At 37.2% G+C, this 18,936-nt stretch overlaps 2 protein-coding genes across 8 annotated transcripts in view; one reads left to right on the top strand and one right to left on the bottom strand.

The window, feature by feature from the left end:
- The window catches only part of kiaa0825 (KIAA0825 ortholog), a 148,224-nt gene extending 145,492 nt beyond the window's left edge, over positions 1-2,732 (bottom strand). For all 5 annotated transcript variants that reach the window (XM_028457055.1, XM_028457054.1, XM_028457057.1 and 2 more), the window contains exon 1: positions 2,369-2,732. The gene's annotated coding sequence lies outside the window, so the exon portion shown is untranslated. The remainder of the gene's footprint in view (positions 1-2,368) is intronic.
- Positions 2,733-2,871: 139 nt separating this feature from the next.
- The window catches only part of slf1 (SMC5-SMC6 complex localization factor 1), a 31,239-nt gene continuing 15,174 nt past the window's right edge, over positions 2,872-18,936 (top strand). The window contains exons 1-15 of one of the 3 annotated variants that reach the window (XM_028458622.1): positions 2,872-3,217; positions 3,479-3,590; positions 4,668-4,746; positions 4,930-5,155; positions 5,240-5,393; positions 6,140-6,262; positions 6,391-6,456; positions 6,955-7,101; positions 7,521-7,690; positions 7,835-7,969; positions 8,215-8,368; positions 8,513-8,681; positions 8,846-8,991; positions 9,607-9,716; positions 13,323-13,402. In XM_028458622.1, the coding sequence (XP_028314423.1) occupies positions 3,480-3,590; positions 4,668-4,746; positions 4,930-5,155; positions 5,240-5,393; positions 6,140-6,262; positions 6,391-6,456; positions 6,955-7,101; positions 7,521-7,690; positions 7,835-7,969; positions 8,215-8,368; positions 8,513-8,681; positions 8,846-8,991; positions 9,607-9,716; positions 13,323-13,402 (1,870 nt within the window). In that variant the 5' untranslated portion in view covers positions 2,872-3,217; position 3,479. Of the gene's footprint in view, positions 3,218-3,477; positions 3,591-4,667; positions 4,747-4,929; positions 5,156-5,239; positions 5,394-6,136; positions 6,263-6,390; positions 6,457-6,954; positions 7,102-7,520; positions 7,691-7,834; positions 7,970-8,214; positions 8,369-8,512; positions 8,682-8,845; positions 8,992-9,606; positions 9,717-13,322; positions 13,403-18,936 lie in introns of those variants that run through there. The other 2 variants (XM_028458621.1, XM_028458623.1) reach the window with 2 other exon arrangements.

An 18,936-nucleotide genomic window follows, 5' to 3' on the forward strand; every position in this document is an offset into this window, starting at 1 on the left:
TAGTAGTAGTAGTATAGTAGTAGTTTTTTTCTTTGGTCATTATAAACATTTAGAACACAAGTCCCATGTTTACAGAGATATTGTACATTACAATAAGAAAACATGTACTTTAAGTATTTTAAGAGCTAAATAATAACTGACTGAAGGGGTTTAGGCTGAAGTCAAGACTTATACTGCCTAACAGCATTTACAACTGTGACACTATTACCAAAGATGGCACATAATACAGTTACTGTAATACCAACGATAGTAACACCCAAGCACAAAACTTAAACTTCAAGAATCAAATCTATGTTATGCATCCGCGATTAACTTCTTTTCTATTGATCTTCATTCAAGTGTACTATACTTTTGCATGACTTTTAACTTATAGATGTTTTTGAATGCATGAATAGTTTTGGAGTCTTTAAGTTGATTAGGTAAACCATTCTATAAATCAACTCCTTTGACTGATATACACCTCCTCATCATATTAGTCCTCACCATGGGTTTTTGTTGCATTTCATTTACTCTGAGGTTGTATCTAGATTCTCTTGTTTGAAACATCTCTTGTAAACAGTGAGGAAGCATGAGGTTGTGTGCCTTGTACATCACAACTGCTGTGTAAACATCAACAAGATCATACAATTTTAAGATATTTAATCTAGTAAAAAGTGCATTTGTTAGAGCAAGATATTCTGCATGGCTGATCACTCTTTTGCTTTCTTTTATAATAGGAAAATAGGTTGTATATTAGTTTTATAGGTATTCCCCCATATTTCCACACAATAACTTAGGCACGGCAGGATGAGGGAATTGTACAGTATCTATAAAGCATTTTGATTCACAGAGGATTTAATTTTACATAATAAAGCAATACGTTTAGAAATATTAGTCTTTAGAACATTTATGTGCACTTTCCAATTTAGCTCATTGTCAAAATTGATACGCCAAAACTTTATTACATACACCCTTTCACTTTCTATCTCCCCAATTTCAATTCTACATGGTTTGTTAACTTTCCTGTTTCCAAATACATGTCTAAAACAAATTAATACATTAAAATGAAATACTGTTACTTATATGATTAATAATGTGAAATAATGAAAATATTTACTCAAAAACTAGGCAGAAGATCCGCTGACAAAACTAGGCTTTCTGGCTCCTCCTGATATTTCTGTCAGAGTGGATGGTTTCATGTAATTGTCTATCAATCCATGTTTGCTCAACATTCATGTCACTTTAAAGCGACTTGTGACACAAGGCAAGAAGCTACACACTGGACAGAAGAACAGTTTATCACAGGACCAACATGAACATTCTAGACACTACTGATTGACCGATACATTTTGCAGTTTTTACGTGTATCGGCATCGGCCGATGCGGGTTGCTGCGTTCGCCGATCCGCATTATTTACAGAGAGCAGAAATATTTTTTACTTGTTCTTGTTCTACATCACCTGTTTTTAATATTTGTGAAATATTTTTTACTTGTTGTTCTACTTCAAATTTGTTAATTTTAATAAATGTTCCTTTTTTAAAAAATTGAGACTCTTACCATTTGTTTTCATCATTGTGAAATTTTTATGTAAATAGTATCTGCTCCAAATATCGGCAGTCTGTATCGGTCATCGGCTAAAGCTGAGGGAAAAAAAATTGGTATTGGCATCGGCCCTAAAAAATCCATATCGGTCTATCCCTATCAGACACACACATTCATAAAGTGAAGTTAGAGACTACAATCAAACTAGCAGCTGTTTCTGGAATGCACATACTTAGTGTCAATGCATACAAGCATAGCAAGAACATCCAGAAAGTTCAGATTGTGGCCTAAACAAACTCTTTCTATAGGTAATTTTCTAATTTACACCAAAATGTAAAAATATATTTCATTTAATATCTACTAAACCAATCAATGTCAGATTGTTTAAATAGATAATTAAACACTTTCATAAAGATATAAGTACAATTAAAGACGTTAGTTAAAAGTTACGTTTAAATGCAAAATGTTGCATTATCTATACTTGTTTGTTTAAATTAAAGACAGAACACAAACACAAACACAAACAACACCTTATGATAGGTAATGAGATAAAAATTCTGCTTTTTTTTTTTTTTTTTTTTGGCATTCTGGGGCAAATCGAATGGTTTTAAATTGACCAAAGGCTTTTTCTTTTTTTTCTTAATATAGTACAAATGCACTTTATATTCTATTACAAAGCCTTACTAGTCACAGGAAATATTATCACTGATGTATTAACATTGCATTACACACATTATTATTTTTCATCATTAATTCTGTTAGAATAAGTTCTGTGTTACATGTGTTGTGAGAAACTGAATAACAAATCTGTGTGTCCTCAACTTTTGCTTTGATTTAAGTGTCTTACCTTTCTCAAGATTGATGGTAATCCATTTACTCTTGATCCATTAGAAACACACGAATGTGACAGTCACGCTTATTAGTTTATTAAGGTCCACGGGGTTTATTTTTGCAACGAAAAATCACAGGAATGACAATGTCGACCAATATCCAATGGTCATCAACCTGGTTAATAAGCCTTATTAGCTGTATTAACGGAACGGTATCTTAACACAGCACGGACCGGTTTGTAGCAGACAACGTACAGTCTCATATGAAGCATCCTTCGCTGTCGGAAGCAGGGTAAATGTATTTATATATTTGCCAAATGTACACGCTGTTAGCGTCTGAAATAACAGATTATCTGTGGTTTCCAGAAAACAAACGCGTCCATGACAACAACCCGGAAGTAGATTTGGGAAAAACTTCCTGTTGGTGGTCCAAACCAACACGCGACCGAAACGGGTGGACAATTGAATCTGTTGTCAAATAATTAGCAATTTATAGCTAATAACAACACAAAATTTGGAAAAACATCACAATTTATTGGAAGTTGAGAAAGTATTGCTTATAAATAATTTCGGTTTCCGGTTGTTAACGTATAGAGAGTTATAATATATTTCAAACACCCCTCTTTAATGGATTCAGGAAGTTCCCTGATGTGAATTCGCGGGTCGATTACAAGCTTAATTTACACAGAAGTGCACAATTGATAGAAAACGGACAGTGACATATGTGTTTGTGAAATTAGTCTTGCTGAATATTTAAGTTAAAAAGAACAACAACAAAAAAAAACTCATACGTAAATGTATCTTTTTTGTGCAGTCGTGTTGGAGCGGGAGTTTCTGAATGGGTTTAGTGAGTCATCATGAGCAAGGTAAGTAACTGTCCGAATGTCCTGCAGAATGTTGTTAAATATTGAGAGGTTTTTAATAAACTGCATGGAAGGATTGGTTGTTGTATGTAAGAAAGCTTCGGTTGTGGTTTCATTTCTATGCTAAAACGAGGTACAATGTATTTAAGTGACTTGGATTTGACTGGAAAGCACAAATAGTAAAATTGTTTTAACGGTAATTGTACATACAGATCAGATTATGTTGCATGTTAAACACTTTTTCATTTGTCTTTTTTGTTCCAGGATGGAGAGCTGCATACATATTTTCCAAATGTCTGGGGTCAAAACCCATGAGCTGAAAAGGCAGTTATTCCATGGAATCAAACAACTAGGAGGCCGATACATTGGTGGCTCAGTAAGTTTCTCAACAGTGACTGTACTGTCAACAAAACCATAGCTAAAGACACATGATTACATGCTCTATCATCACTTCGATCGATCAATCACGCCTAAAGTTTCCTCAAAATCGAGTGCAACATACATACATTTTAAAATAGTGAGCAAACTGCATCATTAAATGGGCTTTTAAAACTAAATGGCATCACAAATAAACTTTGTGGCCAATTTTATGCTCATATTATTTTTGTGGAAAAAAAGTGGATTTTTTTCCCCCGCACGCTTAAAGTAACACATGGGTTATCATAATAATCCTTAATATGGTATGTTGTTAAAATCAATGTGCATTCAAAGACAGACATAAAATGACCTCTGGTAATAGATTGCATTTTTTTTTTTAAAAATTTGAAGCTTAAAACGAACGAACTTTTTAGTTTTTAGCCAAGCAGATCAGTGCGGCGCCACATCATTTTTGATACAATCTTTAAAAGTTGATTAAATTAAGTAAGAACAAAGTTATAAAGTACTGAATATTTTACAAATTCTCTTGCTGAAATAGAATTATCTGTCAACCCAATCAAGTTAAATGTGTACAGTTTGACAGCTGTATTCATTTTAAAAGTGTAGGTTTTACTTTACTTTATTATTATTATTATTATTTTTTTCAAACTAAAAACAAAGGTCAGGTGTGTTTTTCTTTAGTTCACAGCAGTAAACGGTTTTTTCAGTGTCTATTTATTTATTCATTCATTTTGTGACTTCATTTTTTAAGGTAAAATAAAGGCTTATTGTTACTGTACAACACATTTAAAGAACATAATTACACTTCGGCTTGGAGGGTTGCAGTTCACAGTTCAGTTTTTAAGCATGTGTACGGTTCTGAATGAGAGTGAAATAATAATTATTTAATGCCAATATTAATAATTTGAAGCATTTTTGCTCGAAACAAACATTCCAACCAAAATGTTGGCAATAAAAGGAAAACTAATGACTCCTACTGCCAAAATTTCAAATTTTCTTTCCTTTTAGAAAAACAACAATTATGAATCATTGTTGAAATTATTATTTATTTTTATTAACTAATGTTATTTTACAGGCATATCAGCATGCTATCACCCATCTCATTATCCCTCAAGTTCTGTCAAGTGAGAAGTTTTTGGCTGCCTGTGCTGCAGGTTGGTGCTGTCATAAGATTAAGGTTTCAATATCATGGATTTTCATTTTCTATTTTGGATTGTATGTACAATTTAACCATATTATAGGCAATACCTATTTGTATTTACACTTTGGACATCTCAGAATAAATACAACACTAGAGCAGTTTTTATTGCTGTTTTTCTTTTTCTTTTGATTTTTAGGAAAGTGGATTGTGACTCCAGAGTTTGTGTTGGACAGTGTGAAAAATGGATCCTGGCTTGCAGAGGAACCCTATGAGGTAGCACTTTCTATAGGTGCCGCTAACACGTCCTACCCCTCTAGGCAGTGGAGGGAAGAGGTGACCAGTGGTCGACTCACTGGAGCCTTTCAGGGATGGTGTGTACTTCTAATAGTCGAAGAGCCCACACGGAGAGCCATGTTCGACAGGTGTGGAACCGCTAAATAAAATAAACGTATGTTTGATTAAAAGTAGCACACTGTACCATTTGATAATTCTGTAACCACTCTCAGGCTGCTGAAAGCAGGAAAAGCAGAGGTATACCACTGTCCACCTCCTTCGGATACCTCCATTACCCATGTATTGACTAAACCTGCGACTGAGAACCCCATAAATCACGGTGCTAACTGTTACCCTGTAAGCCACATAGTTCAGCACCTCTTTGGGGTAAGTCAGAGAGTTTGATATTTCAGACCAATGCCTATTTGATTAATGATTCTACTAGGGGTGTGTAATGCCTGGCATCTGGTGATACGATTTGTATCCCGATACATAGGTCACAATGCGATACGATATATTCCGATATTAAAGTATAAGGCGATTATTGCGATTTAAAAAAAAAAATAAAAAAAAAAAAATATATATATATATATATATATATATATATATATATATGACTTAAACAACTAATCTGTAAATTTGTACACCTTCATGAGAACATTATGCATTAAATATATTTTATTGGCATATTTTACACTCAAAGCACTGGCATTAACATACCCGGTGCCAACATCTTAAATATAAAAATTAAATACAATCTGACTGTGGCTTTTAAACCAACTTTGACTTTAGTGCAACTTAACTGAGGTATATGCCTAGAACAACAAATAAATGCAGAAAGTTAGTACTTTCTTTTTAGATTTTATTGAAAAACACAAGCTGTTCAACATGCCCAGGTTCCAGTGTACGTCTTTGTGCAGTTCAAGACTTTCCTGGTTAAATAAAGGTAAAATAAATAAATAACATTAACATGGATGCATTTTTAATCAATTCGAGAATCGCGCAACGTAATATCGGGATATATTGGTGAAAAGATTTTTTTCAACACCCCTAGATTTTACAATGCATATATTAATTGTATATTAACAAAATTAATCTTGGGATTTCTGTGTTTGTCTTTGTTTCTTTAGCAGAAAAATACGATGAATTTAAACGACAACATAACAGATGATCACAGTGCTGCAGAAACAAAGGACAAAAATATTAATTTCACTATTTTGAAGGAAGACATCCTAAGCTATGTTACTAAACAAGAGGTATGTATTAGTGCTGCTTTGTTGTTGTCAAAGAATGTGTAGTTATGGGATTCAAAATGATCATTTTTTGTAGGTTTTCCTTATTTCTGTGGATTTTTTTTTTAATCTAGTGTGTTCTTCTCTTCCAGGGCCGGCCAAGACTGTGCTTCTTGGAGTTTTTGGGTTACGAAGCCCCTTGTGTTCCTCCCTCACAGGTAGACTTCCATGTATGCCAACCCCCAACCTTGATCACTAACATACATTTGTAAGATAACTGTTTCATCAAGAAGATCAGGTCATTCAATTTCCTTTATGTCACGCATTTCAATGGAAAGTGGCATCTAAAGCAAGGACGGATCATACTCAGGTCACTGATTTAACTCCCGCCTTCAGCTTATCTGAGAGTTTTGATTGGCAGGACTATTAAGAATAGTATTCACTGTCCTGTTCACACCTTACCCCAATGGATATCCAGCAGATTGCTAATAGGAGTCCTCGTGTATTTCCATTCTTTATGTTCACAGTGCGTATGCTTTTTGCCAAAAAAAGAGACAGACAGAAATGACCCTGAGGAACTTTTGATACCAATCCTGTTCTTGCCTCCATTACCCTTCTGCCCTCGCCTTTCCTCTTCTTCTCCAATGTCTGTCTCTTTGAGCAATACAAACCTAACCACACACCCACGTTTTCACATGGTCTTTTCATCCCTTCAGGCGACAGAAAGAGATTTCAGCAACATTGGGTCTATGATAGATTGTGGCCTCTTCAATGAGGCATTAGAGGAAATGAGGAGTTCTGTGTTCCCTGGTGTGCTGCCACCACTGCCATACCTGGTCTCCCTCTTAGAATATGCACAGACGGTAAGATTTAAAGATCCAAGGGGCTCCATAATGCCGGCAGCTGTTTAGTAAAAACTATAGAAATATGTCACATGGTTCACTACGCACATAAATGTCAATTTAATTGTTTTTTTTATTTTTAAGAGTCAAGTTTGAACATGAATTAATACATATTGTGGCTGTTAGGCATGTTTTTTTTTATTATTTATATATTTTTTAATTTACTTTAAAAATGTTTTTTAATCTAAAAAACAAGAGTTTACATTGTTGTTTTTAAAGATTCCACAACCAGAGGAATTCACCTTGAATAGAGAGTTTTAGCTGGCAGCTACTACCAGTACTCCCTTCATTGTGACGAGTAGATTGTATAACAATTATTTTTGCCTTTAAAAAGATGCAAACTAGTTGTGCTTTGTTTTTCTGTTTTTGACATGCCACAGGCTCATGCTTCTTCGGTCTTTGTGAGAAACATGTACTTTGTCATGGATAACTTGATCGTTACAAACCCTCCTTGGCTGTCACCCATCTCAGTAAAAAAGTATTTTAGTCAATTGCTGCAGTGTCCTCAGTGTAAAAAGGGCTCATGGCCTTTTTTGGAAAGCGCTATCAGGTAAATATAATGCAGTTGATGGTATCCTTGGAATTTACTTATGGTTAGAATTTTCTACGTAATTAAAATGCATGACATCCTTTTCAATACCATTGCAAATGCAATTATGTTTTCTCTTACATATACTTGCGTTAAAACTTCTAGATACTGCCTGTCCAATGAAGCCACGTGTCATCCCCTTCCTGGACCAGCCCAGCCCACACTGGTGGATTTCCATTTTGACACCCTGACACTTTTCCTCAAAATCTTTCAGGGGGAATTCCACTCTGTCACCATTGGGTAAAAAGAAAATTCAACTTGGATACAATATATACAGTATATAATTATCCAAAATGTATAAATTGACCTTATTTTAAGTGTAAGCAGTGTTTACAGTAAGATTGTGGTTGTACAAAGAATATACTTTGTTTGCTTTTCTGAAATCTACAGTTTTATATATTTTGAATGCATTCTACCTGCTGTGTTACAGTGTGTTGTTTGCCTTTTTTTTTAATGCTTTTTCTTTCTCTCACTTTATGCTCTAGGGATTTGGGCCGGCCTCTGGGAATTGGTGTCTCTACAGCAACAACAACAGGCTTTCTGCTGTATTCCACCTTTTGGACCATGTGGGAGCGTTCCACTCTGTTGTCCTCCACTGTCAAAAAACTGACTCAACTACTAGTGGAGGCTGCCATTGTAGTAAATACCTACCTTCTTTGACAATTGTTTATTTGGCACAAACTATATCATTTGCAATGGAAGTAGTAAGACTAAAGTTACTTTATTGTGTAAATGTGCTTGAAAGTTAATGTGTTGGTCTTTCTATGATGCTCTTCTTTTAAGGATTATGCTGATACAGAAAAGAAGCAGAAGGTGTATTTAGCGGACACCCTACTGGACATGCTGTCTGTGCTGGTGGAATTTTGGTGCCACCATAACACCAGATTAAATCCACACCTTGTTGGGAAAGGCCTGAAAGACCTATCAGAGCACATTGCCGCTATTAGCCATGGTATAGTATTAACTCTACAATAGCTTTTGTTTGTATGATTCCTAGAATTGTCTTTCACAGAAAGTGTTTTTGTATTTTAACCTTTGAGTATATAATGCTGGTAGTATACAATTATTCCTTAAGGCTTGACAATCAATAAATACTGCTCTGTTTTCTTCCCATAGATGCCTTGCTAATTGTTCTGACAGGGATAGTTGGCAGGCTCCGTTCTACAAGGCTTAAATTGATGGTGGCTGATGCAGTTTTTAGGAAAGTCTGTGACATGAATCGAATTGCTGTCACGAATGAACCTCTCTCCTACAGGAAAATGGTAAAAAAAAAAAAAAAAAAAAAAAAGGCTACATAGATCAGGGCTACATTTTATTTATTAGTTGTATGAATATGTAGAAAAATTCCAGCAGAAACGTTTAAACGACACAAGATATTTATGGACTGAGTAAATGATTGACTATACAATAGAGGTGATCTTTTTCAATGTTGAACAATGTTGTCATCACCTTGTATAAGCAGTTTTATCAAAGTTGTAGTTGATATGAAATTAAATGTTTTTAAAATTGTATGGAGTTTTAAGCAATGCAAAACATAAATTGTGGCTTTCTTGATTCAACAGATTTTGAAAAATATGGTAGTGCATTGTTACCATTGCTGCTCTTTGTTGGTGGTTAAAGGTATAACAGATGTTCTGTGGTAGTTCATATGGCAGTTTAAAATAGGTCTATATCATATTGCAATTCAATGCTACAGTGAAAAAGATTGCCGATGTGCCTTATTGGTTATGTTATATAGCATTGGAACATCTGGCTTTTTTATTCAACATTGGTGTGTCTGTGCTTACTCTATTCCCTAAAGGCATACTGTAAGATACCGTACAGCCACTTTGTAAATGCACTGCCTAACCTTCTGTGTGTCGGTTGGATTCTGACAGGTGCTCTCCTACCTTCCTGTTTTGGGAAGTTTAGCCCAGTGTCCCAGTGGTACTCGCCTAAGGACTGTATCCACCCCACACAGCTGTAGTCTTCAGGAAACCAACTGCAGGTCAGTTGCACACAGCTGCCTGTCTATCCTGCTGTTTGTCTCGTGCATTCCCACATGAGCCTAAAGCAGAAGGACATACATGCAGAGTTGGAGCATTTACAAAGGTCAGCACATAAGTGAAAGCCCTCTTATACTTTTTAATCAAACTTTTAAAACGTCCATATACCCTTTAGATCTTCTTACTCTTCTGCAACTTGTGTTAGATGGTATTTGGGCTACCCTATCCTCAGACAGGGCTTGCTATCTTAAATAATTTTCCTTTTGGCAAACTATGGTGAACAATATTGTTATGGAGAATTATTAAAGCTAGTTTTTTTGGTTTTTTGACAGATCTTAGGAGTCATTTCAAGTAATCTATTGTTTGTTTTGAGACTGCAACATCAGACAGATTTATTGCAGCATTGTATGCACTTTCACTGAAGCTTTACACCCTGAAATTTATTTTTGTGCATTATTTTCCTTGAGTGTATTCATCCAGAGCTCTACTACTCCTTCATTGTCAGATTTCTACCCACATCGTTAAAGTTAGAGGTAAACCATACAGTGTGTGGCAAATGGGGTTAAAAAAAAAAGAAAAAGAAAGAAAGATTAAATGAGAAATGTGAGTGAAAAGGAACAAAGGAACACCTGGAGAGAGGAGGAGTGTGTGGAGGTCAGGAGCAGAGATGCATGAATGGAGGGACTGGGGGAAAGCTGGAGACAGACAAATGGAGGTCAGACAGAGCATGAGGAGTTGGCATGTGATGGGTCATGCCCAGGCCTGATCCTATCAGTGTGTGCTGGCTGACAGGACGGGTGCATGGGGAGGTTAAACCCTAACACACATACACTGACAAACTCTCTCTCGCTCTGTCTCCTGATGGAGATATGGAGAGGGAATGGAAAGATGAAGGGGAATAACCCTTCAGGCTTTTGTTTCTTACCTGAAGACCACCAGCTTACAGCCCTCACCCCTTTTTGCATCTGCCTCGTTCTGCTCTTGCATACTAAATTCCTCTTTCTCTGCATGTCCTCAAACACATACACACAGACACACTGTAGCCTATGGCAGACATCTGCTGTTTCTTCAGTTGGTAGTTGGCCTGAAGAAAGATAGAAATCCCAGGGGACCAAGTTCACTCGAAAAATACTAGTTCATCCACTGACCATGTCCATTGTTTTCCTTCGTCACAGAATTTTGTTGTCTATTCTTTTTTTACCATAAAGTGAAAGTTTCTATCCTTTTTGACATATACAAGGTTAAAAACAAATGCAGATCATTTGAACCTACAACAAAGAATGAAATCAAAATGACCAAGCCTGTAACACTGAGGTCTGGAAAGCAAAAGGAAATCTTGTTTTCTTCTTTTCATGGCCGAACTCAGCATGTTATACCGTCTGTCGATGATCTTAATCAGGATCATTCAAGACATCCTGTCTGTTGAAATATTAAAAGTCAAATATTTTTTAGTTTAATGAGAATAACGCTTTAACCCAAATGGGAATTTTAATGTTTTCACAAGAAGCGAACAATCCAAATATCTTCCATGTCTGAAAATTATTTTGTAAAGTGGTGCTTGTGGCAAAATGATTTTCAGACCTTTGACCTTTTGAAAAAGAAAACCAAAAGCCAAAAACCAGGTAAAGTTCGGAACAGTTCTTGGGCTTCAGAGAAGCTACTTGACCCCTTAATCTTTTATTTTGAACTGTTAGAACACATTAGTCTTTGCAACTTTTAACTTTTTAATAATTTTTTTTTTCTTCTGAACCAAAGAAGTGCTGGGCTGATTGAGCGAATGGTTAGATAATCATAAACTCTCGCTGAAGGGATTCAGTGGTTATGCCAAAGTCATCCCTCTGCTGGTTTTATCCAACCCTATAAGGTTATGGTCTCCTGTTTCTGTCATCTAAAGTGCAGCTTTGCACTGTGCTTTGTTTTCAGCACCTGCTTGCCTTCTCAAATTAGTGTTTAGCTCCCTGCACCGTTGCAGGCGTTTTCCTAAAAATCAAGTGTGGTCACCCTGCAGTCCGGACAACCCATGGCGCATTATGCCCTGTAAGTGTAACCCACCCGTTCCACCCCATGACTGCGAGATATCAATGCGAGAAAATGGAATCCGCAAATATCTCTCCAACCCAACACAACTCCAGCACACAACCCTTCACAAAAAAGTCCACGGATTGGCACCGATTTGTCACACGATGGTTGTTCTTGCAAGATGGGTGAATGAGCTATTACTGTTGACCACCGCTGGCTCCCTTTCCGCCTTTCCCGTCAGGCAGTTTAATCTTACTGGACCACAGCCCTGAATATTGAGGGGGTTTGGCCAGCTGAATGATGTGAGCACAATCCTGAGTGCAAACGTGCCCCATCTCTACTTAATTGAGAAGACACCTGCTTTCCGTACCTTGAAAAATTATACATAACTTGGCCTCATGTGCGACATGCATGCTGCACTACCTTGCTCAGAATGCTGGTGTCATTTAAATATGTTTCTTTCTACTTTTTCCAGATTTCATGAATTTTCTAGCTTCTACCCTAGGATCAACTAGTATTTGTACCTCAGTGGCAGACAAGAAAGAGCCAGAGGAGTTGACAAACAGTTAAAGGAAGTAAAACTTTTCTTAAAGAACTTTCTCCAAATATTGCACTGGGCCCTTTCCTGGTTCCTTCAGTTATTGCTTCCAAGTTTCTTCAGAGTTGACTGAGTAAGGGTACATTCTGCTCTAGGCCCAAAACTGATTGATGGGCTGGTGACAGCATTCTGTCCTACTAAGAGTAAACCATGAGCAGTGCAGTGGCGGTGGAATCCACAAGCCAAGTACTGTCATCCTCCTGTGCCTCCATGGTATATGGACTAGGACACTGAAGTGAAGTGGTTTGGGATTAGATTCAGTACTCACTTTTTGGAGTCTTTGTTTCACGTGCACACACACACTGTGTTCATTTCCCAGTCTTGTCCCTGCTAATAACAAGCAGCGTGACAGGACGTGTGTTTTCCTCCTCACTGTTGGGAGCTCCTTCCTGGCTTCTGAACAACCCAATTACCAGGGAACAAGCCTCCTCCCTGTAATACGGATGGCACTCCACTTCAACACCTCGCACGCGCACGTGCACCTTCGTATACACACAAGACACCTGTCAGACTCCAAACAGGCAGATCTTCCATACCTACACACAGGACTAGTGACAGCCCACAGCTATTAGCACGCCACTACTTTGAAGAGGCTTCACTTTCTTGTACTAGTTATTTCTCCTAATGTGCCTGCTCACATTGAATTCTTAGTCTCTGCGTTTGAGGCATTAAGTGGGAGGGAAAGTGCTTTGGAGCCTAGGATTATGGAGTGTGTGTGTGTGGCCAACACAGTAGGGGTTTGACAGATTTTGTCAGAATTGATAATAGATGATATCATGCTACAAGGGGTTAATTTGCTAATGGTACTTTTCACAGTACAGTGATGGCTGTTCCGCTCTCTATTACATCAGATCTTTATGCCGTCCTAATAAAGTACTGAAGTGGACATTTACATTAAAATCAGCCTTGTTTATGTGCATCATAATTGACAATTTTAATAGTGGATTATTATATATACATTTCCTAAACTTTGACTTTTTTTTTTTTACAGAACTCTGAACTCTCTGGTTAATGAAGTGAACACAGAGAAAGAGAACATCCCAAGAGGGTTTAAGAAAGTCAACAGAGCAGGTATAGTGAACACACGGGTACACTCCACTACTTAACAATGGAGCTTAACATTTGCAAGGAACTGACTTTTAATGGACGAACGCACTGCCGTAGGTCATCAGTAAAAAGAGACATGATGGCTCTGTCATCACTTTCAGTTTAATGAAGAGCACATAATGCATGGTGGAAATGATTGATTTGCATTGGATCATGCTTCCATCTAGTCAGCTATAAGTTCAAGTTGGCTGCATAGCGTTAGAGAGTTTGGGCTGTATTATCACCTCCTGTCTTTGTATTTAGATTCACCAATGCCCTTTTTGTTTTGCTTTTTCTTCACATCTTCACTCTTCAAAAAACAAACCCCATGCTCATGCAAAAATCAATGACCGAGACAGAACTAATGGCTTTCACAAACAAAACAATAACACATATTAGTAGGCTCTGTGTGCCTCAGATCTCCATTTTAGGGATATTAAATGCAGCAATTAGAGTAGCTCTGAAAATGTACAGTGGCTACACTGGTGAAACTTCCTGCAATTAGAGGCATGGCACTCTGTGTGAACTCACGATGGTGTCAGAGCTCATATCTCCCCCCTCCACCTGATCAGAAAGGCCCTGTACCAGTGCAGAAAAGGGTGGAGGGTAAAGGAGAGGTATTGGGGGAGAGAGGGCTGAGGCAGGAGACTCCAGGCTGTTGGGATGTGTTGTTTTTCCACTACGTGATCTCTATACCGATGTGGTTGGCATTAATTTTTGATGAACCATCGGCACAGCATCCTCCCCTCTCGCCCTCTCATCCTTTCCTATCTCGTCCCCTTCTCTCTGTTTCGCTCTCCTTCCCTCCTCTTCTTCATATTCACCCACATCTCTAAGCTTCATCTCTTACATTCAGCACTTCTTTGCTTTAGGAGCATCTGTCTCTCCTTCTGGAACTCCAGGATCTTTGTCACACTAGCTGAGAGGGGTTGAGGGATTTGGGATGAACTTTCTTTTTCCAGGTGTGCGTTTGTTCCTGGAAGCTCAGCAGAAATTCCAGTTTTAATCATCCACCAAAACACTGCACAGAGCTTGTCAACAAGGATTTGACGAGTCTAGCTGTTTATTACCTGTTTGTCTTTTGCGGAAATTTATCTATTGAATTCAATTTGAATGAAGTGTAGTTAGACAGTGAATATTGTTTTGGAAAACATGACATTTGAATTTCATACAGCCGCCATAAGAGTGATGCTTTTATATGACTAGTGCAGTGCCCGTAGCAGGTATGTATTGCTATAGAAAAGTGGGAGGTTAAGTAGCTTTTTCGTGGATGGCCAAATGAGTTTGTGTTTGAAGGTGGGACGTTAGGGACATTTAGGTTTGTTGTAAAATGTGTAGAGTGATAACTATTGTGTTTTCATAGATTTTGGCTTTTAGCAAGGACACTGTAGGGAGTTGAACCTCATTCCACTAATGTGAAAGTACCACTACCGGTGCCTTTTGCTTTTTAGCCATTGGGAAAAAGCAAAAACAGTAATGCAACACCATGATACTGTATGTGAAAGTGTTTTGATGGTTAAATCTGGTTAGATTTCTGTTTTGAGGATAATTAATATGGTTGAATATTGTAATAAGTAGGAATTTGTTATCCATCATGGTTATGCTGTTACATTGGTGTTAAACGCAAACCCATGGTATGTTTAAACAAACGTGTTTTAAGACAGAAATTGGTAAGGTAGATAGAGAATGATGACTTTTGAAGTACAGCGATGTGCAGTGATTGGCTCTGCTGCGCACGTGACCGGTTGCTCCGGTGGCCATGACGGCATTTAATTAATAATTTATTAATGGTATTGTTGCAGTCCAAACAAATCTGACATTGCACACCCTTGAACCAAGCAGCAGCCATGTAGAAACTCTCAGGTCAGTCTGATCCTGATCTGCAGAGATATTTGAGGAACACACATACACAGACAGAGATTCCTTGCTTTTATATAGAGAATATTTTTCATAACTCAGATGATATTTACCTAAGCACTAATATACAGGCCATTGAAAAGAGGCCATTGTGCAACATAGCCAGTTTAATGAGTTCCTAGAAACACTGAAAAAAATGTAAACATGGGGCACATTTAATGTTAAATTAGTTAGATTTTAGGTTCACAAGAACACCAGAATCTGATAATGTCCTAATGCAACTCTACAGAAAGCTAGGCAAGGATTGCAAGATTGCAATCTTTACCTGGCTCGATCAAGACCTAGAGGGTTTATTTGTCCAAACATGCTTTTTCAAGATAATTTTCATTGCCAAGATGGATGGAGCTAGAATAGAGGATTCGGCATTCATGTTTACAAAGGTGGACCTACACATTGTACACATTTCTGACACAGATGCTGCTTGGAGCAGTGGACTTTTCATTCTTAACTATCCCATCCATGTTTCATAGAGGTAGAGTCTGCAGTTGTGTTCACAAACTCTTGTTGTTATACTGGGTAAAATGGTTATTCCACCCTGATAGTAGTCAATATATTATGGATTCATAGGAAAGAAAATTTCAGACCTCTGTAGCAGCTGGAATCCTTTAAAAACGTCTGACCAATCAGATGCCTTCATGTCTCCTCCAGCCTATGCCCCCCCCTCTCCTGCGTGCACACCATTCACGTGACACTGTTCCTGGACTTGATGCATTTGAAGGGCCTCAAAAGTGATGCAGAGGTTTCTGTCTTTCCATTGACAGCTCATTGTTTTTCTTCGTTGGGTTTGTTATTTTTCTATCAGATGCACGTTCAAGCTTGTGGGGGCGTGGCTTTGGACAGAGCCCCGACAAGAGCATATGGGAAGGGGAGGAGGGCGTGGAGCTTGGAGGAGGTCTTGCTTATTGAAATAATGCTAGCTTTCTAACATTGCATACTGCACCTTTAAGAGGGTCCTTCAGCCACTGAAAAGTGGAAGAAGTTTGCGTTAAACTGAGTTGTCAGTGCTGTATTGATCTTTCTTTATTTGATTTTTTATTTTAAGGCCACTCATGAGCCACTTTCCCCTGAAAATCACTCACCTGGTCACAGCTCTTTAATATATTCATGTATGTTGTTTTAGACGAGTCACCAGACTTAATTAAAGTGCTGAATTGGAAAGTAAAGACTTAACCTGTCCATATTGTCCACATATTTAACAGCATCATCCGTTAACCTCACAACAGCTCAGCTATAGATGGTAACACTCCTCAAAACCCACCTTTTCAAACTTGCTGTTCCTTAACCTGTATTCTATAAAGCGGCTTTGAGTCTCAAAAAAAGCGCTATATAAAATGGATGCATTATTATTATTATTATTATTATTATTATTATTATTATTATTATTAATGCTCAATTAATTCTCCACTTGTCATGTTTTTACACTTTTTTTGGACTTTTTCTTGCATTAAATGAATTGTAATGTTATGTTTTGTTTTAACTATTCCCTAACCTTTGATTGCATCACTCTTGCTCAGCATCTGCCGAATTGTGAAAACAAACATTTGTGCTGTTAACTGCATTATAAAGACTTCCATCTGTGTTGGCCCTAAAGTAGATGGTGAATGCACAACAGAAGCTGGAGGGGGAGAATCATCACAAAGTTACCTTAGAAGTCCTTAAAATAATCCCAGTGAAATAATTTGCACACAGTAAACAAACACCTGCCTTGATATCCTGTCTTCAATTATTACTGAGCCTTGATTATTTGGTCACCTTTGTGTTTCATAACAAGAAGCAGTAACTTTGCTACAAGATTTGAAGCTCTTAAAGTGCATTTTTAAACGGCATTCTCTAAGATTACAAATAGTAAATTGTTATGACGCTCAAAAAAAGCAGTAATTCTGAGGTCAAGGATTATTTTATTGTCTTTGTGGTTTTCTAAGATTGCTTTTAAATACTGACTTGCAGAACTGGTGCAGAATACGTTTCTCACAGATTCCAGACAAATTGCTTTGTTACAGGCTTCGAGCAGCTTTTTGGTCCAGGGATCAGAGGGCCAAGCAGCACTTTACAGGAGTGAAGCGAGCAGACTGAGGGATATTAAGAGCAACACATACGTTTAACTTTTCTATTAAAGTGTAAAAAAGGGGATTTATAGAAAAGGACAGGCGGATTTATCCTTTCCGTGCTTGTAAATGCTGAGCATGCAATTACCCCTATAATAGAGGCGTTGTGTCCAAATTGGAGCCATTAAAGTGATTTAACAGTGCATGGATTGGCCCTGGCATTTGCGAGGATGTGTACACATGGGGTGTAGTGGAATGGGTATTTAATCGCTTTGTTTTAGCGCCTAGTAAGTACCGTAGCATGTAGAAAAGTGATGTGCCACGCAGTACAGTTTACCCATTACAAACTTTATTTTAAACATGCCTCCACCCATTTTTTTTTTTTTTGTCCGAATCATATTTCTTGCCCAGATGTTTTAAGCTAAATCTCCCTAACAAACAGCCCTATATGGTAACTGAAATTAATGCTTTACAACCAATTAGAAATGATCTCCAGAAGTTACATAATTCATTTTGCTCAATAAACTACTAATTTCTGAAGCTAAAAATGTAGAATGTTGTGTTATTGACCTAATATGGTGACTCCCTGGTCTGTGAAGCTGTGCATAGTTCAGAATCATTTATCATCATGATTTATGTTTTTTCTGAATAAATGAGTTCTATGTCCTTTTAGTATTTCTTTGCTGTTATTGAGGCTGTGAGACAAATCCTTTTGTAATATGTTGTAACGATCAGAAGACATTTGCTGATTAACATTAGTCAAATGGTTTGGAAAATGTATGAATTATGAAAGAATTAAGTACTGATACATGAGGAGGCGAAGCAAGTAGTTTACTAAAGTAGAAGATGGCACTTCAAAAAGACACTTGTGTGTACTTCAACTCTTTTACTTAACTTTACTTACAGTATTTACTATTTTTTTCCAAGGCTATCAGATTAATTTAGGTTTAAGACATTAGGAAATACTGGTGAACATTCCACATAAAGTGCTAAATGTGAAGGTTCGTGATACTTGGAATCTGGCATTTTTATTTTTATTTTTGTCTTGGGGCAGGGTGTATGGTTTTTTTATTATCCTGTTTTCTCCACAAGCTCATTTAGTATCTTTCTACTCCAGGGATTTTGTTACTTAATTTTTTTTTTAATTATAATTTTTTGCCCCCTCCCCCATGCCATGCCATCAGATATCAGCTTTATTGCCGTACACCACAAATGCTTTAAGAATGGATGACAGTGCTACCAGTAGCAAAAGGAAATATAATAAAAATATAAAATAAATTCAGAGTGTCAAAGATACAAGAGAACATAAGAAAGGAGAGGATGATATGTACATGGTACAGTTATACATATATATTTCTTGTTAGTACATAGTGATGTTTTATTTTCAACCACTACTTGGAAGGTATGTCCTGCCTTTTGTGTGTCCTCACAGATAGATCCTGGAAGTAAGCGTTTTTTTTTTTAAATAAAAGGATTCAGCATACTCAATATTTTTTTCCTACATGCTTTGAAATGCAGAAAACCCTTTGACTCCCCTTCACTGCCTCTTTCTTGTCT

This window comes from Gouania willdenowi, chromosome 9 (genome assembly GCF_900634775.1).
Source record: "Gouania willdenowi chromosome 9, fGouWil2.1, whole genome shotgun sequence".
In the NCBI taxonomy this organism is placed as follows: Eukaryota; Metazoa; Chordata; class Actinopteri; order Blenniiformes; family Gobiesocidae; genus Gouania; species Gouania willdenowi.